Here is a 17,018-nt window from a genome sequence, read left to right on the forward strand (position 1 = left end):
GGTCACATAATTAGGTATATATAAGATAATTTAAAACCAAGTGGAGTGATTGCTGATGCTGCACTCTTAAAAATCTCCATCAAAATATACATGTCACCCCAGAGAGTGATACAAATAAATTATGACACAAAAGCAGAATAATGTCTCTTCTCATTCTTAAAACCTGGATAATATCTCATCAAAATGATTTGCCAAATGTGCAAATGATGGAAAACTTTAATTCCAAAACCATTTCTCTAAATTACCAACGGATTTATACTCTTGATGCCTTTTCACATGGTCACAAGCCAAGCATGCATGTGATTCCCAAAATCGAGGAAGATTTACTGTGAAATCTTTCCTCCAGTTAAAGTAACTAAGGTATAATTTATTGTTTTTGTCTACTTCCTTCAGATACTTAGCTAGCTCACTTGGAGAGTTATAATCTTCCACATGAATGAATGAATCTGCTGGAATATAATTCTCATAGTTTTCCCTAGATGGCCCCAAAACAACAGGCACAGAGCCAGCCAGAAAAGCATTGTAGAGCTTTTCTGTGATATAATCTTTGTGGATTGAGTTTTCAAAGGAAAGATAAAATTTGCAAGTAGATATGGTAGGAATCAAATTTTTATCAGTCACGTATTCTCCAAATGCTTGCCCATAGGTATGGATTTCAATGCTTTTGCTTAGCTCATTGTAATACTTGACCCTGGCATGCTCAGGGTTCCAGTTACTTACAACCCAGCACACTAACTTCTCTTTGTTTGGCACTTCAAACACGAAGGGGTTTGTGCTTACGGTCAAGAAACCATAAGGCACTTGGATATCTGAGTCACGGCGATAAGTCAGAGTCAGGTTGAACAGGTGCTCAATGCCACTCTTCTGCGGTGTGTGAGTCGGTGACTCCAGATTCATCCAAATCCATTTCTGGAAGGGTGGCCTCGCCTGCTGAGGTAAATTGGTCAGATCCCAACTGATGTCTCGGTGGTGGATCAGAACTGCGTGGGACTTGTTGTACAGAGAACGGTCTGTCGTGAGATGGCATCCTTGGATGTTGAACATTGCTTGGCAAGATGTAAGGTCAAAGGTCTGCCCAAATGGCCACACCCAAATCAGAATAGTAGTTTCATTAAGATCACCAGTTTTGGTGGAGAAGAAATTTTTCATTTTCAGCACTGAGCTGGCTGACTCCATCGGGCTGAAGATCCAGCTGTTGGTGGGCTTGATGTAAATGAACAGACACACCATGAAGCAGGCCAGGATAATGCAGACAATTAAAAATGGGCGGAGAATTCCTTTGGATGCTGAGGTCATAATTTTTTCTGTGAAACAGAAAGGGAAAGATAGAGGAGTAGGTAGAGGTAGGGATGGAGAGTTAATCACAAATACATTTTGAGATAAATAGGTGGTCATTCCTAAAATACACTTAATCATCACAAAATCAACTGCATTTTCTCTTTTCCAGTGTTACCAAAAACTAAACATGGTGTCTGCTCAATAAAATCAAGTTGCAAACAGTACCTGTTTCCTAAACACTCACTCTCAACTAGGCTTGGTGCCAAGCACTTTGAACACATTACCCCTATCAATGAGGTCTTTTATCACCTCTTCTCTGCAGAATGAGGAAACTGAGGGCCAAAAATAGGTAGCTTACCCACTGAATTATGCTGTTTCTTGCCTTCTAAATCCTCTTTGAACAAGTAATACAAGCATCAGTAATCCATTGAGGTGTATTTGCACCTCAAGTTTTACTGTCTTGATTTCACTAATCTCTGCCCTTTATATATGTGAGGGCTTCCCTGGTGGTTCAGTGGTAAAGAATCTGCCCGCCAATGCAGGAGAAGTGGGTTCAATCCCTGGGTCAGGAAGATGCCTTGGAGAAGGAAATGGCAACCAATTCTAGTATTCTTGCCTGGGAAATCCCATGGACCGAGGAGCCTGGTAGGCTACAGTTCATGGGGCTGCAAAGAGTTGGACACTATTTAGTGACTAACACTACCACCATTTACCCATGAGTTAAATTTTGATCAGTTTCCCTTAATAAGACACTTATCTGGTGCTCATTAGTGCCATGCATTAATATGAGGACCTACATTAACAATATATGTATTAATTTATATATTTACACAAGAGTGTGTATCTCTGTGTAAGTATATGTACTAACTCATTATATTCTCATCTCATTCATGAAGAAATTGAGGTCCCAAATGGTTAAGAAACTCCAAAGTCATGTATTGTCAGTGGCAAAACATTCTTTTAAACCCAGGCTCTGGGCCCAGAATCTAGGCACTTGATGACTCTATTTTTGTAATCATTGATTCTCTAGGCTGCAGCCAGAGAATACAGTCATCTTGATGACACCAGAATGTAAGCTTCATGAGAAGCTTTGTTTCTCACTGCTGTATCCTCATCACCAGGTTGCAGTAGGTGCTTAATAGATGCTTAGTAGATGCTACGTATACTGCATAAATGAATGGGTGGATTGCTGAGTATCTTGGGTGGATTCTCAAGGTATAAGCATTGGTAACTAGATAAAGAAAAATTAACAAAGTATAAATGAATAAAATTATACTTACTTGCTTTATTGGTATATTTAACACATATTGCTCTATAGAATGAAATGACTTACAGGTATTCATACCAGTAGTTGAGCAGATTTTCCCAGTTTTTATTCTGTTGCATCCCAAAGTTGGCTTATAGTACATTTTAGTCCCACAACACTTTATTTGGCCAAATGGGAAAAACTTGTTGGTAGGCAGACACAATATTCCTTCCAGTATGTGCCTCTCAATTTTTCTGATTCCTGCGCATTTGGAGCTTCTTGAGGTTCTTCTTGTTAACTCTCTGCATATCGTCTATCCTCTCAACTTTCCACTAGTGTTGGGGGTCAATTACTAAATAACAGAGCTGTTACTAAGTAACACCTGCTTTTTACAGAAGCTGTCAGAAAACTTTGCCTCTTGAAGCCAAATTGACTTCCCTTTGACAAGAACTTTTTCACCTATTCCTCATTACTAAAATTCAGCTGGACACCTAACATGTCTTGAATTTCTCATATAACCTATATTTAAAGGACTTGCAGTTTGTTACTATAGCTCTCACCAGAGATAGCAATACATACAAACATAAAATTAATTTTAACAATAAAGAGTATAATTAAAGTCTTTAAATCATTTTAATACTTTAAAGTAATATGAAGAAATGTAGTTTAAAGACTACTGCATTAAAAATAACAGAAACTCCAGTAAAAGTACTACTTTCAAGAATTAGCATGTGTATAATTGCATTTTCCATAAAGAGAATGATATACTGAGCATTAAAGGATAGAAGAACTTGGAAAAGAAAAGGTTCAGATTTTGATTTTCAAACCATAAATGTTATTCAAGGTATTAGGGACAGACACGTGAAACTAAGAATAGAAGACTTCTTCAAGGTGTGGTAATTCCACTTTTGCATGTGTGTGTTTTGAACCTTATCTTTAAATGGAAAAAAAAAAAACAGGAATATACGTGGAAAAGATCTAATTTGAAAAGATACATGGACCCCAGTATTCTTAGCAGCACTATTCACAATACCAGAGACGTGGAAGTAACCTAAATGTCTGTTGAAAGATGAATGGATAAAGAAGACGTGACACATATATGCAATGGGATATTGCACAGCCATAGAAAAGAATGAGATAATGCCATTTGTAGCAGCATGGGTAAACCTAGAAAATATCATACTAAGTGAAGTAAGTCAGACAAAGACAAATATCATAGGGTACTATTTATGAATCTAAAAAATGGTACCAAAATATCCTATTTACAAAATAAAAACAGACGCACAGAAATAGAAAACAAACATGTTTACCCAAGGTGAAAGGGAGGCAGGGATAAATTAAGAGTTTTGGATTAACAGATAAACAATGCTATATAAAAAATAGATGAACAACAAGGTTCTACTGTATAGCTCAGGGAACAATAACCTATAATTGAAAACAATCTGAAAAAGAATTCACTTCAGTTCAGTTCAGTTCATTTCAATCGCTCAGTCATGTCCAACTCTTTGCAACCCCATGGACTATAGCACGTCAGGCCTCCCTGTCCATCACCAACTACTGGAGTTTACTCAAACTCACAGCCATTGAGTTGGTGATGCCATTAAACCATCTCATCCTCTGTTTCCCTCTTCTACTCCTGCCTTCAAATTTTTCCAATGTCAAGGTCTTTTCAAATGAGTCAGGTCTTTGCATCAGGTGGCCAAGTATTGGAGTTTCAGCTTCAGCATCAGTCCTTCCAATGAATATTCAGGATTGATTTCCTTTAGGATAGACTGGATAGATCTTCTTGCACTCCAAGGGAATCTCAAGAGTTTTCTCTAACATCACAGTTCAAAAGCATCAATTCTTTGGCGCTCAGCTTTCTTTATAGTCCAACTCTCACATCCATATATGACCACTGGAAAAACCATAGCTTTGATTAGATGGAATTTTGTTGGCAAAGTCATGTCTCTGCTTTTTAATATGCTGTCTAGGTTGGTCATAGCTTTTCTTCCAAGGAGAAAACGTCTTTTAATTTCATGGTCGCAGTCATCATCTGCAGTGATTTTGGAGTCCAAAAAATAAAGTCTGCCACTGTTTCCACTGTTTTCCCATCTGTTTGCCACGAAGTGATGGGACCAGATGCCATGATCTTAGTTTTCTGAAAGCTGAGTTTAAGCCAACTTTTTCACTCTCCTCCTTCACTTTCATCAAGAAGCTCTTTAGTTCTTCGTTTTCTGCCATAAGTGTGGTGTCAGCTGCATATCTGAGATTATTGATATTCCTCCTGGAAATCTTGATTCTAGCTTGTGCTTCATCCAGCCCAGCGTTTCTCATGATGCACTTTGCATATAAGTTAAATAAACAGGGTGACAATACACAGCCTTGACATACTCCTTTTCCTATTTGGAACCAGCCCATTGTTCCATGTCCAGTTCTAACTGTTGTTTCTTGACCTGCATACAGATTTTCCAGGAGGCAGGTCAGGTGGTCTGGTATTCTCATCTCTTGAAGAATTTTCCAAGCTTGTGATGATCCACACAGTCAAAGGCTTTGGCATAGTCAATGAAGCAAAAGTAGATGTTTTTATGGAACTCTCTTGCTTTTTTGATGATCCAGCAGAGGTTGACAATTTGATCTCTGGTTCATCTGCCTTTTTTAAATCCAGCTTGAACATCTGAAAGGTCATGGTTCACATAGTGTTGAACCTGGCTTGGAGAATTTTGAGCATTACTTTATTAGCATGTGAGATGAGTTGCAATTTTGCAGTAGTTTGAACATTCTTTGGCGTTGCCTTTCTTTGAGATTGGAATGAAAACTGACCTTTTCCAGTCCTGTGGCCACTGCTGAGTGTTCCAAATTTGCTGGCATATTGAGTGTAGCACTTTCACAGCATCATCTTTTAGGATTTTAAATAGTTCAACTAAAGTTCCATCATCTCCACTAGCTTTGTTCGTAGTGATGCTTCCTAAAGCCCATTTGACTTCACATTCCAGGATGTCTGGCTTTCGGTGAGTGATCACACCATTGTGGTTATCTGGGTCATGAAGATCTTTTTGGATAGTTCTTCTGTGTAGTCTTGCCACCTCTTCTTACTATCTTCTGCTTCTGTTAGGTCCATACCATTTCTTTCCTTTATTGAGCCCGTCTTTGCATCAAAAATTACCTTGGTACCTCTAATATTCTTGAATAGATCTCCAGTCTCTCCCATTCTATTGTTTTCCTCTATTTCTTTGCACTGATCACTAAGGAAGGCTTTCTTATCTCTCCTTGCTATTCTTTAGAACTCTGCATTCAAATAGGTATATCTTTCCTTTTCTCCTTTGCTTTTCACTTCCTTTCTTTTCATAGCTATTTTCAAGGCCTCCTCCGACAACCATTTTGCCATTTTGCATTTCTTTTTCTTGGGGATGGTCTTTATCACTGCCTCCCATATAATGTCATGAACTTCTGTCCATATTTCTTCAGGCACTCTGTCTATCCGATCTAATCCCTTGAATCTATTTATCACTTCCATTGTATAATCGTAGGGGATTTGATTTAGCTCAGACCTGAATGGTCTAGTGGTTTTCCCTACCTTCTTCAATTTAAGTCTGAATTTGGCAAAAAGGAGTTCATGATATGAGCCACTGTCAGCTCCTGGTCTTGTTTTTTTCTAACTGCATAGAGGTTTTCCATCTTTGGCTGGAAAGAAAGAATCAGTCTGATTTTGGTATTGACCATCTGGTGATGTCCATGTGTAGAGTCTTCTCTTGTATTGTTGGAAGAGAGTGTTTGGTGTGACCAGTGCATTCTCTTGGCAAAACTCTACTAGCCTTTGCCCTGTACTCCAAAGGCCAAATTTGCCTGTTACTCCAGGTACTTCTTGACTTCCTTCTTTTGGATTCCACTTCCCTATCATATAATGGACAGATTTTTGGTGTGTTAGTTCTAGAAGGTCAGATGACACCACCCTTATGGCAGAAAGTGAAGAGGAACTAAAAAGCCTCTTGATGAGACTGAAAAAGGACAGTGAAAAAGTTGGCTTAAAGATCAACATTCAGAAAATGAAGATCATGGCATCTGGTCCCATCACTTCATGGGAAATAGATGGGGAAACAGTGGAAACAGTATCAGACTTTATTTTTGGGGGGCTCCAAAATCACTGCAGATGGTGATTGCAGCCATGGAATTAAAAGACGTTTACTCTTTGGATTAAAAGTTATGACCAACCTAGATAGCATACTGAAAATCAGAGACATTACTTTGCCAACAAAGGTCCGTCTAGTCAAGGCTATCGTTTTTCCAGTGGATGCATGGATGTGCGAGTTGGACTGTGAAGAAAGCTGAGTGCCGAATAATTGATGCTTTTGAACTGTGGTATTGGAGAATACGCTTGTGAGTCCCTTGGACTGCAAGGAGATCCACCCAGTCCATTCTAAAGGAGATCAGCCCTGGGTGTTCTTTGGAAGGAATGATGCTAAAGCTGAAACTCCAATACTTTGGCCGCCTCATGAGAAGAGCTGACTCATTGGAAAAGACTCTGATGCTGGGAGGGATTGGGGGCAGGAGGAGAAGGGGACGACAGAGGAAGAGATGGCTGGATGGCATCACCAATTCGATGGACATGAGTTTGAATGAACTCCAGGAGATGGTGATGGACAGGGAGGCCTGGTGTGCTGCGATTCATGGGGTCGCAAAGAGTTGAACATGACTGAGCGACTGATCTGATCTGATCTAGAAGGTCTTGTGGGTCTTAATAGAACAGTTCAACTTCAGCTTCTTCAGGATTCCTGGTTGGGGCATAGACTTGGATTACTGTGATATTAAATGGTTTGCCTTGGAAACAAACAGAGATCATTCTGTCATTTTTGAGATTGCATCCAAGTACTACATTTTTGACTCCTTTTTTGACTTCTGTTTCATTGAAAAAGAATATATACGTATATATATATAGCCTTAATCTGAAACTAAGGCATCATTATAAAGCAACTATATTTCAATTTTAGAAAAGAAAGAAAGAAAGAAACAGGGATATACTATTGGGTATTATATGCTATGCTAAGTCACTTCAGTCGTGTCCAACTCTGTGCGACCCCATAGATGGCAGCCCACCAGGCTCCCCCGTCCCTGGGATTTTCCAGGCAAGAACACTGTGCCATTTCCTTCTCCAATGCACGAAAGTGAAAAGTGAAAGTGAAGTCGTTCAGTCGTGTCTGACCCTCATCGACCTCATGGACTCCAGCCTACCAGGGTCCTCTGTCCATGAGATTTTCCAGGCAAGAGTACTGGAGTGGGGTGCAGTTGCCTTCTCCATGTATTATATAATACTTGCCTAAAAGTTGTAACTTGCCACTTGGTCTTTATTCCTAGATTGCAGTCACTACCTCCTCTTCAACTCACCTCTCTATTTCACACTAGCTAGGATGTGGGGTTGGACTGTCTGGCAATCACTCACTTTTCTTCTGATAATAGCATCCCAATTGCCTATCAGGATAAACCTCTCCTCTCCTGTGTGCAATTATTGTGACTTTCTTTCAACCACTATTGAGGAGGGATGCCAGATTATTCAAACTCTCTCTCTCTGGGACTTTAAAACTTGCATGTAAGGGCCAAGAGAGAAAAATGTTGGAGATAGTTAGTCACAGATGAGTTCCCTGAGAAGACTTATATAAACTCTGCTACCTGCCACCAAGGAGCTACTCAGGACCCTGCTTTCCTGGGCTTGGTTCTTGAGATATTCCTTCAGTTCCAAGAGCTACTCCATAAACATAATAATTTTATTTTTGTTTATATTAGTTATAATTGGTTATATTTCTTGAAACAACGAAATCAAAACAAACAACAAAAACAAAAGCCATAAGCAAGCCAAAAATGAAAAAAACAAAACCCCAATTGATTCTCTTTTCTCCCGTTTTTATTTCTGCAGTATATGAAGTATCTAATGTAAATATTTCAAAATAAATCCACAATTATCTGGATCATGATGGAGAGTTCTGATAAAATGTGGTCCACTGGAGAAGGGAATGGCAAACTAGTTCAGTATTCTTGCCTTGAGAACCCCATGAACAGTATGAAAAGGCAAAAAGATAGGACACTGAAAGATGAACTCCCCAGGATGGTAAGTGCCCAATATGCTACTGGAGATAAGAGGACAAATAACTCCAGAAGAATGAAGAGAGGGAGCCAAAGCAAAAACAACACCCAGTTGTGGATGTGACTGGTGATGGAAGCAAGTCTCTTTACTGATGCTGTAAAGAGCAACACTGCATAGGAACCTGAAATGTTAGGTCCATAAATCAAGGCAAATTGCAAGTGGTCAAACAGGAGATGGCAAGAGTGAACATTAACATTTTAGGATTCAGCAAACTAAAATGAACTGGAATGGGTGAATTTAATTCATCTGACCATTATATCTACTACTGTGGGCAAGAACCCATTAGAAGAAATGGAGTAGCCATCATAGTCAACAAAAGAGTCTGAAATGCAGTACTTGCATGCCATCTCAAAAATGACAGAATGATCTCTGTTCATTTCCAAGGCAAACCATTCAATATCACGGTAATACAAGTCTATGCCCCAACCAGTAATGCTGAAGAAGCTGAAGTTGAACAGTTCTATGGAGACTTACAAGACCTTCTAGAACTAACACCAGAAAAGATGTCCTTTTCATTATAGGGGACAGAAATAAAAAAGTAGGAAGTTCCTTGTGGCTCAGACAGTAAAGCGTCTGCCTACAATGCGGGAGACCTGGGTTTGATCCCTGGGTCAGGGAGATCCTCTGGAGAAGGAAATGGCAACCCATTCCACTACTCTTGCCTGGAAAATCCCATGGATGGAGGAGCCCAGTAGGCTATAGTCCATGGGGTCGCAAAGAGTCAGACATGATTGAGAGACTTCACTTCACTTCACTTCACTTCACTTCATTTCACTTCACTTCAAGAAACACCTGGAGTAACAGTCAAATTTGGCCTTGGATTACAGAATGAAGCAGGGCAAAGGATAATAGAGTTTTGTCACGAGAACACACTGGTGATAGCAAACATCCTCTTCCAACAACATTAAAGAAGACTCTACACATGAACATCACCAGATGGTCAATGTCGAAATCAAACTGATTATATTCTTTGCAGTCAAAGATGGAGAAGCTCTATACAGTCAGCAAAAATAAGACTGGAAGCTGACTGTGGCTCAGATCATGAACTCCTTATTGCCAAATTCAGACTTAAATTGAAGAAAGTAGGGAAACCACTAGTCCATTCAAGTATGACCTAAATCAAATCCTTAACTATTATACTACAGTGGAAGTGAGAAATAGGTTTAAGGGATTAGATCTGATAGACAGAGTGCCTGATCAACTATGGACAGAGGTTCATGACATTGTACAGGAGACAGGAAGCAAGACCATCCCCAAGAAAAAGAAATGCAAAAAAGCAAAATGGCTATCTGAGCAGGCCTTACAAATAGCTATGGAAAGAAGAGAAGCAAAAAGCAAAGGAGAAAAGGAAAGATATACCCATTTGAATGCAGTGTTCCAAAGAATATGAAGGAGAGATAAGAAAGCCTTGTTTTGTGATCAGTGCAAAGAAATAGAGGAAAACAATAGAATGGGAAACACTAGAGATATGTTCAAGAAAATCAGAGATACAAAGGGAATATTTCATGCAAAGATGGGCTCAATAAAGGAAAGAAATGGTATGGACCTAACAGAAGCAGAAGATATTAAGAAGAGGTGGCAAGAATACACAGAAGAACCATGTAAAAAAGATCTTCATGACCTACATAACCACGATGGTGTGATCACTCACCTAGAGCCAGACATCTGGAATGTGAGGTCGAGTGGGCTTTAGGAAGCATCGCTACAAAGAAAGCTAGGGGAGGTGATGGAATTCTAGTTGAGCTATTCAAATCCTAAAAGATGATGCTGTGAAAGTGCTGCACTCAATATGCCAGCTAATTTGGAAAACTCAGCAATGGCCACAGGTCTGGAAATGGTCAGTTTTCATTCCAATCCCAAAGAAAGGCAATGCCAAAGCATGCTCAAACTACCACACAATTGCACTCATCTCACACGCTAGTTAAGAAATGCTCAAAATTCTCCAAGCCAGGCTTCAACAATACATGAACCATGAACTTCCAGATGTCAAGCTGGATTTAAAAAAGGCAGGGAAACCAGATATCAAATTGCCAATATCTGCTATATCATTGAAAATGCAAGAGAGTTCCAGAAAAACATCTATTTCTGCTTTATTGACTATGCCAAAGCCTTTGACTGTGTGGATCACAATAAACTGTGGAAAATTCTGAGAGAGATGGGAATACCAGACCACCTGACCTGTCTCTTGAGAAATCTGTGTTCAGGTCAGGAAACCACAGAACTGGACATGGAACAATGGACTGGTTCCAAACAGGAAAAGGAGTATGTCAAGGCTGTATATTGTCACCCTGCTTATTTAACTTCTATGCAGAGTACATCATGAGAAACGCTGGGCTGGAGGAAGCACAAGCTAGAATCAAGATTGCCAGGAGAAATATAATAATCTCAGATATGCTGTTGCCACCACCCTTATGGCAGAAAGCGAAGAAGAGATAAAGAGCCTGTTGATGAAAGAGGAGAGTGAAAAAGTTGGCTTAAAACTTAACATTTAGAAAACAAAGATCATGGCATCTGGTCCCATCACTTCATGGCAAATAGATGGGAAAGAGTGGAAACAGTGACAGACTATTTTTTTGGACTCCAAAATCACTGCAGATGGAGACTGCAACCATGAAATTAAAAGATGTTTATTCCTTGGGAGAAAAGTTATGACCAACCTAGACAGCATCCTAAAAGCAGAGACATTACTTTGCCAACAAAGGTCCGTCTAGTCAAGGCTATGGTTTTTCCAGTAGTCATGTGTGAATGTGAGAGTTGGACTATAAAGAAAGCTGATAGCCAAAGAATTGATGTTTTGAACTGCAGTCTTAGGGAAGACTCTTGAGAGTCCCTTTGAATGCAAGGAGATCCAATCAGTCCATCCTAAAAGACATCAATCATGAATATTCATTAATGAGTCAGCTTCCTCCAAACACCAGAGAAGCTGATGTTGAAGCTGAAACTCCAATACTTTGGCCACCTGCTGCGAAGAGCTGACTCATTAGAAAAGACCCTGATGCTGGGAAAGATTGAAGGCAGGATGAGAAGGGGATGGCAGAAGATGAGGTCGTTGGATGGCATCACTGACTCAATGGACATAAGTTTGAATAAACTCCAGGAGTTGGTGATGGACAGGGAGGCCTGGTGTGCTGCAGTCCATGTGGTCGCTAGAGTTGGACATGACTGAGTGACTGAACACAACTGATATATAAATTAGGAAAAGAGCAAAGAAATCTCTTCATTTTACATTAAGCTATAGACTTCACCCAGAGCTTAGCTATTTGGTGGCAGGTGATGTGGAAATCAGTCCTGAATATTCGTTTGGAAGAATTGACGCCAAAGCTCCAATACTTTGGCCACCTGTTGTGAATAACTGACTCATTAGAAAAGACCCTGATGCTGGGAAAAATTGGAGGAGAAGGGGGTGACAGAGAATGAGATGGTTGGATGACATCATTGACTCTATTGACATGAGTTTGAGCAAGCTCCGGGGGTTGGTGATGGACAGGGAAGTCTCTCGTGCTGCAGTCCATGGGATCACAAAGAGTCGGGCATGACTGAGTGACTGAAATGACTGACTGATGTCTAACCTGGGCTTCCCTGATGGCTCAGCAATAAATATCCTGGTTTAGTCTGGGTCAGGAATATATCCTGGAGGAGGGCATGGCAACCCACTCCAGAAGAAGTATTCTTCCCTGGAGAATCCCATGGACAGGGGAACCTGGCAGGCTACAGTTCAAAGAATCAAACAGGACTGAAGTGACTTTGTGCACCTGCACCCATAATGTCTAACTTCATGATTAGTAATCTCTTTAGTCAGGCTCAGATAACAATTGCTCCCTATATAACCATTATGGTGTTTAGTGTCATGATATTGGTATCTAGGATTCTGCAAAAGTCTTCTGAACACTACACTCTTTGTTCATAATTAAAATTGCCCCTGTAAAAAGATTGTGAGTTTTTTTTTTTAGTTTTGTTTTGCTTTTACTCTTCCTTATAATTTTTATGCTAAAATCCTTTACAAGAATAAAAATATAAGCTTTCTACTTTCTACACTATATATCGAATTATATTCTGCCTCCAAGTACTGTAGAACTTTATATATTCATCACTTTACTATCAAAGACTCCCTTGACACCTGACATTCCACTAAACCTTTCTCATGGGAATTCCCGCTCTGAGTTTCCACAGTTCTCTGCATTAAGCTCCTGAGCCAAATGCCTCCTGCCTTTGGGAGAAAAGCCATTTACTCTTTGGCAAGAAGACACTGGTTAATTTCTGGAATGCTATCAAATTGTGAACCATTTTCAAAGACCTTTGGATACAATCTCTGGTGTTTCTAGGCATATGCTTGTGTTTTACTTCCTCCAAACACCAGAGAAGCTGCCACCAAAATATGCCAGCTTTGGTCACCAATGCTTTTCCTGAGTATTTCTTAGAATATATTCTGACAGAACTAATGATTTCCTGACCTATTTCTATAGTGGTTTCATTGATCTTACCTCTAAATACTCAAAGATTTCTCTCTACCTCCTACCCGCGCCCCGCCGCAACTCCCCTCCTCCCTCCGCCCCCCAACAACTCCTTCACTTTCATTTTTGTCTCAGACATTTGTTTCCATTGGAGTGCAAGCTGCCAACTGTCACTTCTCCTGCACTGCACACTTTTTTATCTTGGGAAGTTTCTACATTCAGTCTCTGAAATTTTCTTTTCAATTCAGGGATTAACTTTTTTTTTTTTTTTAGTTTGATCTTTTATTTGCTCTCTTCTCCCTACTTGTAATCACTAGTTCTTAATCACTGTCTCGATTCCCTTTAGAAACTCTATTTACCAGCTTTGTCTGCAGCTAGAACAATCAGATCTGACTCTGAGCCCAAGTGTAACTTGGCCCATGTGCCACCTAAACATAAGAACACCCAGACAGGGCAGGGGCTGGTTTCTAGCATTTCCTCAGAATACACTTTCTGGCTTCCCTTGAGGCAGTCTTTTGATAATTTATCTGTCAGCACAGTGCTTTCTAAGGGTTTCCCTGGTGGCTCAAACAGTAAAGAATTCGCCTGCAGTGCAGGCCTTGTGGTTTGATCCCTGGGTCAGGAAAATCCCATGAAGTTGGGAATGGCAACCCACTCCAGTATTCTTGCCTGGAGAATTCCATGGACAAAAGAGCCTGGAAGGCTACAGTCTATGGGGACACAAGGGTTCGACACAACTGAGCAACTAACACAACAGCAGCAACAGTGCTTTCTATGATTGTTGTCAGATTTTAGAACATAGCAGCCAGCCACCAAAGGTCAAGAGGTCTTTAAAACAACAACAATTAAAAAAGTCAAAATTCTCATTTTGGGCCCCTACATTACTATGTGTTTCTGACTCTGAGAGTTCCTTCCTTTCCAATGACAAAGTAGAGCAATTAACTCATTGGAATTTTCTTGATGTTTTCCTTTCCTTTAAATCCACACCCAACCCAGGGCCAGACCTGCCAATTTTGCCTCCTCAGTGTTCCTTAGATTTGTTGACTTCTCATTCCCCCAGGTTAAAATGCACATCATTTCTTGTATGGACTATTGTCATTGCTTTTTTAAGACGTCCACTTGGCACTCACTTTTGATCCTTTCAGTTCATTCACAATGCGGTAGATGCGTGGTTCTCAAAATGTGTTCCCAAGACCAGAAGGGTCAGCATTAGCATCTCCTGTGATCTTGTTAGAAGTGCAAATTCTCTCTCCCAAATCTAGACATATGGAATCAGAAACTCTAGGATGAAGTTGACCAATCCATTTTAAGAAGTCCTCCAAGTGATGCTGGCATACACTTTTCAAACCACAGATCACAAGTTATACTTCTGTTTAAGGGCATGAATTCCAATTGCTTTTAGGATAAAGTAAAAAAAAAAAAACTTAATGTGGCGTAAACAGTTTTGGATGATGGGGACTTTGCCTCAGTCTCCACCCTTAATGCATGACCCTTCTGCATTGTCTGCAATGCTGTCCTTGGCCTTCTTGCATGGGATCACTACACCAGCTCTTCTGTCTCCCTGGACAGTTTCCTGATCTCTTTCTTGATTTACTTTTCCCTTTTCAGGTCCAGCTCCACTGGCAGTTGCTTGTGGAAGGATCCCTGACAATCTCCCAACAACCCCCACCACCTCCCCCCCACCGCCCCCACTGCCCAGCTCACACATGCACAAGTATGTATCTCAACCATGTGTCATTTTTACACAGCACTTAGCACAATAGCAAGTTTACCTTTACTTGCATGGGTATTTGATAAATATTTTGCCTTTGTTCTATCTCAAATGTTAACTTGTATTGTTGTCATTGGGTGTTTTTCCTCACTATTTAATCCCTAGTGCCTAGTCAGACCTGGCATATCCTTGCTCTCTACAAATATTTTCAGAGTGACCACATAACTAAAAATTACTGACCATTTGCAGAGTTCTGGGCACCAGGCTAAAAGTTTTATAAAGATTTCATCATTTTGCCCTCAGGAAAAATATACTCCTTTTTGTTAATTTAGCAAATAAGTATGCATCACTGTCTGTGACATCATGGTTCTAAGCACTTAACAAATATTAACTCCTTTAGATCCCACAATTCTCAGATGAAATATACTCTACAACTATATTCATTTTTATAGATGAGGAAACCCATGCCTCTCTATCTGTCTCATGTCGTACAAGTGGTCAGTCACAATGTGGACACATACCTGTCAGTCCAGTGGTTAAGACTCCTTGCTTCCACTGCAAGGGACATGGGTTCGACCCCTGCTGGGGAACTAAGATCCCATATGCAGTGCAGCCATGGCCAAAAGAAACAAACAAGAAAGATGTGGACTCTAGTGGCGTGACTCCAAAGTGTGCTGCTTTAAAAATACATGTGAAGTGTTGAGGTTCCAGCTGATAATTGAAGAGAATGCCTTGAATTATAGGAATATAATCTTATGACATAAATTATTCTGGAGCCATTGTTCATTGGAATAAACTAGATTCATCAACACTTCTCTCCTGGCTTTTATTCTAGAAAATAATATCTGGGGACAGTGGATCTGGAGTACTAGTAGTTTAGGTAACTCTCCTCCTGATCCTAAGAGAGTGTGCAGAGGTAAATCAGAGCAAGGGTGAGTCTAGTTTTTTTTTTTTTAATGATTTGGGTGTTTATAAAGCAATTCAAGAATTGATGCATTTGTTATTGCTAATCTCTGATGATTATATTTCTGCTAGCCACACTCTCTTTCAGATGAATTCCTTATGTATTGCTTTGTTGACTTAGGTTTGAAATTCAACTAACTTCAAAGAATTAAACTGGTGAAAAACAATAAGAGTAGAGAAAAGAAATCATTTAAATAAAATTTTCAGTTCTATCCAATTTTGTCCACATAATGTCTTCAGTTAATATTTTTAAAGGATTTATAAGTATTTATTTTAACCATTCCTTCAAACTTGATATGGAATTCCTTCTCTATAAATTTTTGTATTCTTAATTCCCTAGCTCTCACCAGATTACTATATAAGGCCATATGCTTTGAATCACCACAATTTGATAGTTTGATTTCCATCAGTCTTACTACTAGGAATGTCTCTTCTTCAAGATGTCTCTCAACTGTTCCTGTGAAAGACACCCTAGTTTCATATGGACCCCAAATGGTCTGGCAGTAGCAGCCCCCAGCTACGGTTTGTCCTTCTTCATCAAGTGGGTCCACTAGTTTGAGAATCCAGTTGATGCAGCCTCACTTCTCCTCCTAATCACCCAATGTATGGACCTAGAAACACAAATGCAGATTTTCCCTGACCTTGAACCATCTGAGTACCAGTTTCTGGGTTCATGTCGCAGTTGGAAAACCAGCTACTTGAATCAAACTTGGTCACTGACTCCAGTATTTTTGAATGCACTGAGACACTCACAGCATCTCTCCCAGAACATTTCCTTCAATTTCTGGCCCTTTGTCTGCTAACGCTATAGGCTTTATTCTAGTCTACAGGGCAAGTGAGTGACTCCACAGAAAATAAATAGCTTTATCTTCCCTGGCTATTTCCTATACCCTTATCCCCAACATTAAATTCTTGTTCTTCCAGCTACAAAAAAAACAGAAATGGAAACAAAAACAGAATACCATCATACATATCAAAGGATGTTAACAGATACTAAGAAAGAGGCTGTCAGAATGAAAGAGAGAATATCCACCTATAGACAGAACCATTGTACTAGATGGGGCATTGCCATGACAACAGTTTCTGCACCACATCAAATTTTGCAGGCTGATCATCTTTTGAACTCATTAGCACCAGCTTTACTGGGATTAAATAAAAACAGATCACTGTAGTTAATGAGGAGCTTCTGAAACTTCAAGTTAAATCTACAATAAAAGAATTGGCCGGTAAGAACTAAAATAGAAAGAATGAGCC

General features: G+C 39.8%; 1 protein-coding gene across 1 annotated transcript; it reads right to left on the reverse strand.

Moving 5' to 3' along the window:
• Positions 1 to 216: 216 nt before the first annotated feature.
• Positions 217 to 1,296, reverse strand: FUT9 (fucosyltransferase 9). The gene has a single exon (XM_068985513.1). The coding sequence runs from the start codon at positions 1,294 to 1,296 to the stop codon at positions 217 to 219; it is 1,080 nt and encodes a 359-aa protein (XP_068841614.1).
• Positions 1,297 to 17,018: the final 15,722 nt, after the last annotated feature.

The sequence above is a fragment of the Capricornis sumatraensis genome, chromosome 13 (assembly GCF_032405125.1).
Source record: "Capricornis sumatraensis isolate serow.1 chromosome 13, serow.2, whole genome shotgun sequence".
Lineage (NCBI taxonomy): Eukaryota > Metazoa > Chordata > Mammalia > Artiodactyla > Bovidae > Capricornis > Capricornis sumatraensis.